The sequence below is a fragment of the Arachis duranensis genome, chromosome 3 (genome assembly GCF_000817695.3).
Source record: "Arachis duranensis cultivar V14167 chromosome 3, aradu.V14167.gnm2.J7QH, whole genome shotgun sequence".
Classification (NCBI taxonomy): domain Eukaryota; kingdom Viridiplantae; phylum Streptophyta; class Magnoliopsida; order Fabales; family Fabaceae; genus Arachis; species Arachis duranensis.
In genome coordinates, this window is record NC_029774.3 from 72,348,363 (window position 1) to 72,357,498 (window position 9,136).

At 31.7% G+C, this 9,136-nt stretch overlaps 3 protein-coding genes across 4 annotated transcripts in view; 2 read left to right on the forward strand and 1 right to left on the reverse strand.

Moving 5' to 3' along the window:
* Positions 1 to 89: 89 nt before the first annotated feature.
* On the forward strand, positions 90 to 3,179 carry LOC107479241 (uncharacterized). Of its 2 annotated transcripts, none has more exons than XM_016099390.3 (5): positions 90 to 353; positions 1,004 to 1,106; positions 1,779 to 1,844; positions 1,946 to 2,143; positions 2,829 to 3,179. In XM_016099390.3, exons 1-5 carry the CDS (start codon positions 158 to 160, stop codon positions 2,890 to 2,892), a joined length of 627 nt encoding a protein of 208 aa, XP_015954876.1. In that variant the 5' UTR covers positions 90 to 157; the 3' UTR covers positions 2,893 to 3,179. The 2 variants fall into 2 exon arrangements, with proteins under 2 accessions (XP_015954876.1, XP_015954877.1); XM_016099391.3 differs by having other exon boundaries at positions 95 to 353; positions 2,881 to 3,179.
* A 416-nt stretch (positions 3,180 to 3,595) lies between these two features.
* On the reverse strand, positions 3,596 to 6,470 carry LOC107479240 (probable prolyl 4-hydroxylase 3). Its single transcript, XM_016099389.3, has 7 exons — positions 6,069 to 6,470; positions 5,889 to 5,973; positions 5,451 to 5,548; positions 5,232 to 5,329; positions 4,490 to 4,619; positions 3,942 to 4,129; positions 3,596 to 3,788 (listed from the first exon to the last, which is right to left on the reverse strand). Exons 1-7 carry the CDS (start codon positions 6,269 to 6,271, stop codon positions 3,718 to 3,720), a joined length of 873 nt encoding a protein of 290 aa, XP_015954875.1. The 5' UTR covers positions 6,272 to 6,470; the 3' UTR covers positions 3,596 to 3,717.
* Positions 6,459 to 9,136, forward strand: part of LOC107479245 (uncharacterized mitochondrial protein AtMg00810-like) — a 5,745-nt gene continuing 3,067 nt past the window's right edge. The window contains exon 1 of the mRNA XM_016099396.1: positions 6,459 to 6,476. Within this exon, the coding sequence (XP_015954882.1) occupies positions 6,459 to 6,476 (18 nt within the window). The remainder of the gene's footprint in view (positions 6,477 to 9,136) is intronic.

A 9,136-nucleotide genomic window follows, 5' to 3' on the forward strand; every position in this document is an offset into this window, starting at 1 on the left:
GTTTTGCATCTCAACTTTCGTGGCTTGGAAATCTCTACGTGGCTAACTCGTAATCTCTTCAGTGATTAGTGATTAAAAACGATAAGGACAGCCTCACGTACTAATTTACTTAGATATATGAATTTATTAAAGTGGCCACGTATTCTTTTTGGGTAAGATGGCTTCTCGTGCTTTGAGTTTACCAACATCTCATATTCCTTGCCAGAGGTTTATTCATAATTCTAAGGTCTTGGTATGTTTTCCTTCACGTGCTATTGACGGTTCCGGAAGGAAATTTTGTTATTCAATCCATTCAATGGGTTCCTCTGCTTCTTCCCAATCCCAGCAAGCAGACAACACTTCCTTTGAATCAGGTATTTTGATTATCATATTAATACTAACATTAATTTGTACAGTAATTGGGTTCTCCTCTTGGTCTTTGTTTATTCTTAGGAGATAGCTTTTTGGTTTTTATTTAGTTTCGCTTAGCCAGTTAGTTTAGTAGAAAATTGCAGGAGTAAGTGGCGGTAGTTATTTAGATTTTGATTTGTCATTAGTGAATGGTCCTCTGTGTTTGAATTTCAACGGAGTAATTTAGTCCATTAAATTTGAATTAAGATACATCAATTGCTTTTGGTTTTGGGGGCAAAATGTGGCATAGGCTTTGTTATTGGGATTTCTTGCTCGAAAACACTGAGGAGACAATAGAGAATCAATTCACAGCTGCTCAAAGTGTCTTATTTTATATTTCTTAATTACTATTAGAATAATTAGTTAGTATTAGATTTAATAAACATATAATTAAATAAGCTCAGAACAGTTTAAAATTGTATTATTTTGTATGCATGAGGTATAATTGGATAATATTGGATGTAATAAATATGAAATTATAGATATTATATGGTACCAAATTATCGATGTTAAGTTAAATAAGATAATTTTACCTTATTGTTTTTATAGCATTACCCTTCCTAGCAAGGTTTGCCAGTGTTTTATCTGACATACTCTTTATTGGGCCTTTTAGGTGCCGACACTGTTGATTATAGGGATGAAGAGTGGAAGAAGCGCCTAACAAGTGAACAATTCTACATTACCCGTCAAAAGGGGACTGAGAGAGCTTTCACTGGGTACGTTCTAACTCTATTACTAATTTGATAATAAAAGCATTTGTTACATATTTCATTTATCTTGCATATTGCATGGTTTTCGTTTTAGATGGCTCTTGAACAATCTTTTTTTTTTCTTTTTTTTTTCAAATTTGACTCGTCTTATTGTAACTGATATGCTTGTCATGAAACCATCTCTCTTAAAAGCTACACTAGAGACACATTATTGGTTTTATGTCTCGAAATCTAGAACCATTGGCAGGGGGCTAGAGAGTGTTGGTTTAGTCTAGTGTACATATGGATTTAATATTTATTGTCTCTTGTTCAAGGCTATGTAAGGATACAATATGCTGCATATTATATTCCAAAAATCTTCTAACCACCATGAGAGGCATTCATATTTTTGTACTGCACAATTTTGATCATGATTCATAATAAGCCTGGTATAATCCAGCAGATTGAGATTGTCAATTTCTTCACCTTCAAGTCTCCATGTATCATTGTCAATTTTCTTTGCTGTAGTTAGAATTTCTGGTTATCAATAGCAAGTATAATTTTGCATCTTACTAAAATCTAAAGAATTGCACGGTGATACACAGTTAACATAATACACAGTGCTATATATGAGGTTCTTTTTTTATTTTTTTTTTATGCAACTGTTGTTTTAACTTTCATTATTTTGAATAATTCCAGGGAGTATTGGAATACCAAAACCGAGGGGACTTACCATTGCATATGTTGTGACACCCCTCTATTTGAGTAAGTACTTTATATGCAGTTCACCAAACTACATTTTTCTTTCACTGATCACATTCATCTTGAACTGATTTAATTCTTTTGCATTGTTTTTTTCTCTCTAGATCATCTACTAAGTTTAATAGTGGAACTGGATGGCCATCGTATTACCAGCCAATTGGGAACAATGTGAAGTCAAAATTAGATTTGTCCATTATATTCATGCCGCGCCAGGAAGTTCTTTGTGCTGTCTGTGATGCTCATCTTGGACATGTGTTTGATGATGGTCCTCCACCCACTGGAAAGCGTTATTGTATCAACAGGTAATTAATCATCATGGATTTGGATCCTCTCATGTTGAAAATTAGCATGATCTTTGTCATGTTCACATCTTCTTCATTGATATAATTACTCTCAAAATTATAAAATGTTAAAAAAGAATCATTGTAGAATGTGGAGATCTTAATTATAGTTATTAGACCTAAGACCAGACCCGTTGGTTGAGGCATAGAGAGATTGGTAAAAGAATCACAAACCACCTAACGATTCCAAACGGGCTAGTCATTTGTTATATATTTTGTCAAATATTATGAGTTTAATTTTGATGCACTAACAACGTAAATCAATGACCATACATGTGTTAATTGTAAAAAAGTAGTTATTTTTATTGACTTAGTGATACGTAATTAGATGCGCGTGTAAAATTCTTTTATATGGTCAATGTATCAAAATTAAATTCATATTACATATGGGGCATCTGTTTGAATCATATTATATCGTTATATATTTATTTACTAAATCCTATTTAATTAAGTGATTTGACCTAAAACCAATTGATTGAACCAACGAGGCAACTAACCCAAAGCCTTAATTCGGTTAATCAGCAAGTCAAATTTTATCATTGTGATGTAAACAATAGAATGTCATGTTTATTTTGAACATGAGAGGATCCAAAATTCTGAATCCAATAATTACTTCAATTTGGTCAATTTTTTTTTTTGTTCATAGAGAGGGCCACATTTGTCCAGAGAAGTTATGTTTGGTGTTATGTTTCTTTCAGTGCTGCCCTTAGGCTGAAACCAAGGCAGTAGGTGGTGCGTCTAATCTTAGTCAAAAGCAGATGGAGAAGGTTTTAAACATGGCGATTAGCATGTGTTGGTATAGTGGCAAACAGTTAGATGTGTCAACAGCAGATGATGGCTATGGTGAAAAACCCAAATTGTCAAATAATGGGGTTGAGTATTTTATTAATGTTGGAAGAATTTTCATTGTTCCTCAATACCAAATACATTAGTTGTGGTATAAACAGAGAGATGAAAAATTAGTATATTGATGTCACTAGACAAATTCTTTTGTAAACTGATCTATGATTACTTCCACATGCTTTTTGTATAGAGGATGGTCAGCATAAAAGAAATTTTAAAAAAATATTGTTCCACACATATTTAAATAGTATATTATCACATAAATAAAAGTATTTTGACAAAGAGAACGATTTAATTATTCATCTATTGTAGATTTAATTATTGTTATAATAAATTTGATTAATTAGAAAATTATATAAATTAATATGTATATATAAATATAAATACATATTTGTTAATTTGATGTCTTATTACGGAGGTCAGGTTATTCAAAAAATTAGAGAAGTTATTTATTTTTTAAAAAAAATCATATTTAAAGGATATTTAGTTACACTATTTTTAATAAATATAAAGTATTTTTATAATGCAATCCTATGCAAATATGTTGAGCGAGGAAATTGTTGCACGAAATGGATGAAATTGTCGCTTATACTTTAAGATAAAAATCATTTTTGAATTCTTGTAAGAGTGCATTGGAATGATCCTTACTCTCTACAAGTATCTGCACACGAGATGGCTTAATAATATCCTTATTAGTTGAACACCCCAAGACGTAGCCACTTTGCTGAAGCCCATTTATTTCCTCTAATAACAGGGCAACTACCTGGAAGCATTAAACAAAATAAAAAAAAAAAAAAAAAAAAAAAAAAAAAAAAAAAAAAAAAAGAGGACTTCCCAGGAGGTCGATAGTAGAGTAACAAAATTGCAAATTGGGATCAGTATGAATTACTAAATTAAATTTTGTGAAGTTTGTAACCATGTAGAGAAGAAGGATCTAGGGTGAGATCTGGCTTCATGCTCCAAAACAATATAGCATCACCCATTTTTGGCTTCACCGCGAGACCATTTTTAGCGCATTCAGACAAATCATTCTGCCATGGAACAGAACTAAAACTTACATTGGCATCAGGAAATACGGTCTCGCCACCTTCTTCAACATCTGAACTGCACAAAACACATAAAAATTAAACAATCAGTATATTTCCAAAGAAAATCCACCATAAAGCACAAGTGAGTTAAATCCGAAAGTAGTACCTGAGAATAGCGCTTATACTAAAATAGTCCTTGAATTCTCAGTTGCTTAGTTACGTCCATGAAATTGGCAAAAGTGTACCACGTTAGTTCCTTAGCGTGATTCATAATGCTGATAAGGACTAACATGTACACTTTTGCCGATTTTAGAAACGTAATTGATACAATTAGAATTTAAGAAACTATTCTTGTGCACAAGACCAATTTGAAAGACTACTTTAAAGCTTAACTAACACAAAATAGAACTATAATTGAAAAGAGACATGTGTTTACAGGTACATAAGAACTGTAGCAACACGGTGGTTTCCATCCTTAGTGTTGACCTTATCTAAGAAGTAATCAAAGTGAGGTTCATATTTTTGGCCAACTTCATAGTGAAGAACCTGAAGTCCTTCTCCATTCTCTACATATTATGAGTTATTCATTAGTAACTAAAAAACTTGAAGTAATTCATTCATACCAGACGATAAGTATACTATATTAGGAGGTATTTCCATTCCAGTTTAATATATTCAAATTGTATTCCATTTCCGGCTTAACCACCATATCACATATAGTGAGATCCAAGGTACAAAAATTCAAACACTAATGGGATCTACAAAAATATTAAAATGACACAAACTCATTACATTAACTTCATCATATGCTGCCTCATATGACTGAGCAAGAAAGAACCCTCATATTTTATAAAGTGACCCTGAGTAAGCAAAAAGGAATCGGACACACTAAAATATCTTAGTTTAACCGACAAAAATATTCAGGAAGCAATAGAAAATCAGTGTAAAACAATAAAAAATTATTTTATTTTTCAATCTTTAATTACTGCTGGAATAACTGAATAATATTAAATGTAATAAGTCTATAATTATAGATGTTATATTTATAAAATTATAAACATTAAATTAGATAAGATAATTTTAGGTTATTGTGTCCCTGACATTATCCTATATCAAACTTAGAAAGACAAAAGAAAGAGATAAGCAGACGCATACAGGAACTCATCATACAGTCATACCTATTGGTACGAAAGTAAGATCAGCAATCTTTTTTTCTATCCTTTGGACAATTTTGTCCAATCCTCTTCTCAGAAACGCTCCTGAGCTAGTACGATCACTGGAGGCATGGATTGTATAGAATTGCATTACCACCACTAGTCTCTCAGGAGCAAGTATCTAAACCAAAACACAGCTTACAACTATTGTTACCATAATGAACACGCAAAATAGAGGCAAACCTGCTATCTATACTCTGCCCAGTATCACTATCAGCAACTTGTGATTTTTCCATATGTGGTTTGGCAACGTTGATCAAGTGTTCACATTCTTCTTTGGACTGATCCAAATGAGAGGCAGAATTAATTAATATTAATATTCTAATACAAAATAGATGAGCTTCACTTTCAACAGTTTACTGCTACATGAATCTAATATCGCAAAATAAGACAAGACGCTCAAGCTTGTTGAACCTTTTCAGTCACAATTCGGTATTCCATTCATGAATATAACTAATTTTCTTGAGCCTCGCCTAAAAGACATCCTTATAACACGTTTTCAAGGAAAATTCTAGATCTGAACTGAGCTGGTAACCGCCACGTTGCACCAAACAGGTGTGTACATGAAAAAAATCAGTGCCTAATCCATAACAGGTGAATTAACAGATCTGAAAAACTAACCAGGAAATTGTGGTACATGAAAGCTCTTGGCTCCCACGAAAGAATTTCGGTCCACTTTTTCTTTTGCTCTACCAAACCGTAACCTCTTTCAAAAGCAACAACAATAAAGTAGTAATGTTAAACGCATTTTCGCCTTATAACTAGAAAAATAAAAACAGAATCGTTAGCGGTGGAAGCTACCTCTCAGAAGTTCTGCGCCGCCTAACAGCACCGATATCCTTGATCGGAGAATCATTAGCGGTAATAGGAAGATTAACAACTCCGATAGAAAGTAACACCAGAAGCACAATCGTGAAAATCAAAAGCATCGGCAAAACCAGCTTCCTCAACGAGATCCATTTCTTCAACTGCGCCTTCGGATTCGTGTATTTTGCTTTTGCCATGCTTCAAATAATGTAGAATTGAATGGTGTTTGTGAATATATACGCTTCATCATAGTTCTATGGCTACCCTTTCTTCAGGCCAAAAAGCTTAATCTGTAACACTGTTTTGCGTCTTTTGCATGAAGATAAATTCAAAATACGAAATCAGAATTTGGAAGCGTTGTTGGCGTGAGTGGTACGGTAATACATGGGAGTTGCAACCAGGGTATTTGCTATTAATTAATTATATTTTTTTTATAAAATTTCTATAAATATTAATACAAATTATTAGTAATTAAATACTAATAAAAATAATAATATTTATTAGTTATGTAATATTATTTATAAAAAAGTGAGAAAATATTGAATACTATAACCCTCAAAGAATAACAAGATAATTAATTGTCTTCTGTATCAAATTAAAAATATTAAGAAAAGTATATGAAATCAAAAGTTTACTAACCAAAAATTAAACAAAATTACATTAATTTATATTAATTATTAATTTTAAATTTTTTAATTTTAAAATTTAAAAAATTTAAAATTGATTAAGTAAACATAATTAAAACATATAAAAACCTTTCTCTTCTCTCTCTTTTAGCAATGCTATTGGAAGCGTCGGCGATTTCCATGTTCTTTGCGACGCCCTCTACAAGCGCATATAAAGTTTAACATCTTGAAACCCTCCATCTGTTATTTTGGTTGCCTTATCAAATAAAAAGGGACCTAACTTACTACAGAAATCATCGGTGCCGTTGCATCTCCAGTTCGGCACGATATTTAGAGGCTGTTCTCTGGTAATTTCTTCAAAGATTTCACAGAATCTTTTCCCTTGATAAACACCAATGCCTTTGGTTGTTGTGTTATCTTTATAAGGGTATGGACTACATGCCTTGGACAGGACATGTGGGGTGACAAATTTATGCGAACCGGATCAAAATATTTAGGATTTGATAGGGGGTTTACACTTTTTAACTCTTCATTGATGATCCTATTTGTTAATATGAATGTCATGAATTATAAAAAAAATATTCATTTAATATGAAAAAAACATCTTAATATTTAACAAAAAAAGCATCCAATTATATTTTAGCAAAAAATAATTAAAAATTTATAAAATTTAAAAAAAATATGAAATTCTTAAAGAAATAAAGACATTCATATTTGTAATATAAAAAAATTTGAAAAATATATAAAAGAACATCTATTTAGTATGAAAAAGAAACGTTCTTATACTTAATAAAAGAAATATTCATACATATTAACTCGTAGAAATTTTAAATTCATCTAAAAGTATTTGGCTAATTTTTTGATAATACCGTTTTGGTTCCCTAGCATTGCTCAAAATATTAATACAATAAAAACTAAATTCAACATAGAATAAGAGTATTCACTTGTTGAGAGCATATATGAAATTTTCGGCATTTTAGTTTCTTGATAATTCTGAGGAGGCACTCTAATAATTTTTAATTAGTGTTTTGGTATATGCAGAGTGTTTCTTTGTTTATCAAACGAGGAAACAATTAAAATTAAAAGTTCCTAGGGTCAATGCCATGCTAGACTATGTTGCTTATATGTGCCACTTTGTTTTTGTTTTTTTTTTTAATCCATTTATTCTTTTTTTTTTTCACTCGTACAACGACTTCTTAACTTGCATAAATCTAAGATTCTTTAAGAATATAATAAAATTTTTATGGTGCTAAGATTTATTTTTTTAATGATTTTCTCTTTCTTTACTGATTTTTTACTGTGACAAGAGCTAAAGAAAATTGGTTTATATATTTTGAACGATTTTATATATCAAAATTCAATAAAACTCACTTCCTGACGCTAGAGATGAAAATGGCAGCGACTTGAAGAACATATGGTGACTTCAATATTAGCCTCTCTTTCTCCTGCTTCTTAATGTTTATTTATTTTAACATTGTTTTGAAATATGTATATTTATCAATTGAATGAAACAAAATAATAGCATGGTAAATTAGTTAGAAACACACAAAAATTTAGTCGAATATCACAGGCGATGACACCGCAATTCTAAGACAGGTACAACCCTGCAATACTAATGGCCCAAGTGTGGTATTGTTAGAACCAATAATTAACCAGTTATCAAAGACAGAAGAGGAGTAATCCAAGCTAGTTCTAATATTGATGGTGGCAGAGAGATAAAATTTGTCCCAGAAATCAATTTTTGTGAGGTTCTATCAACAGAGTTTATTCAGCCACTGTCGAACCCATTTTTTAGTAGTTCACAAGTTCCTGGCCTTATTTTTAAGGCGGCAACTTAAATAAAGTCGTGAAAAATGACTTCGGCTAAAGTTGCCATTCTAATTTCAACAAGTGTGTTACCTAGATTATTTCTTTATCAATAATAGGTTTATCATTGTAATTATTTTTTAGTGAGAGTACATAAAAAAAAAGTACATAGTATATAAGGTGTAATAACTCAACAAATATTTTCTAAGGGGGATTTTTCATTCTCTCCAATAATGAGAAGAACCTATCTCTCTCCCTCTCTTAATCCCTTCTGATTCATCAAACCATCAACATCACAGCTTGAACAGCTTAGGACATGAGATTTTCTTCATGGTGCGGTGAGCGTGGAGAGCAACCAAGCTGTGAATAAAAAAAAAAAGAAAAAGTTGTGAATTGAGATCAATCCAATTTTGCCATTCTCTTTCTATCCCTAATTTTTCTTTCTACCACCATCAATCACGTGATCACTGAGGGGCATGATGATATACTCAGTGACAAACAATTCCAGCTCAATTGTCTCCAAGAGAACATTGGAATATCAAGATCTGAATTCACTCCAGAGCAAAGATTTGCCTTGTTAGAGTTGATCAAAGACAAAAGTGTGCAGCAACAACCTCATAATGCAAATCA

Excerpts from the sequence above, each read along its gene's own strand:
- LOC107479240 (XM_016099389.3), bottom strand. The coding sequence starts at position 6,271 with ATGGCAAAAGCAAAATACACGAATCCGAAGGCGCAGTTGAAGAAATGG. Across the intron at positions 5,549-5,888 it reads TCATGTACCACAATTTCCTG|TCCAAAGAAGAATGTGAACA; the intron begins GTTAGTTTTTCA and ends CATTTGGATCAG. Across the intron at positions 4,130-4,489 it reads GCTACAGTTCTTATGTACCT|TTCAGATGTTGAAGAAGGTG; the intron begins GTAAACACATGT and ends TGTTTTGTGCAG.
- LOC107479241 (XM_016099390.3), top strand. The coding sequence starts at position 158 with ATGGCTTCTCGTGCTTTGAGTTTACCAACATCTCATATTCCTTGCCAG. Across the intron at positions 354-1,003 it reads CAACACTTCCTTTGAATCAG|GTGCCGACACTGTTGATTAT; the intron begins GTATTTTGATTA and ends TGGGCCTTTTAG. Across the intron at positions 1,845-1,945 it reads TGTGACACCCCTCTATTTGA|ATCATCTACTAAGTTTAATA; the intron begins GTAAGTACTTTA and ends TTTTCTCTCTAG.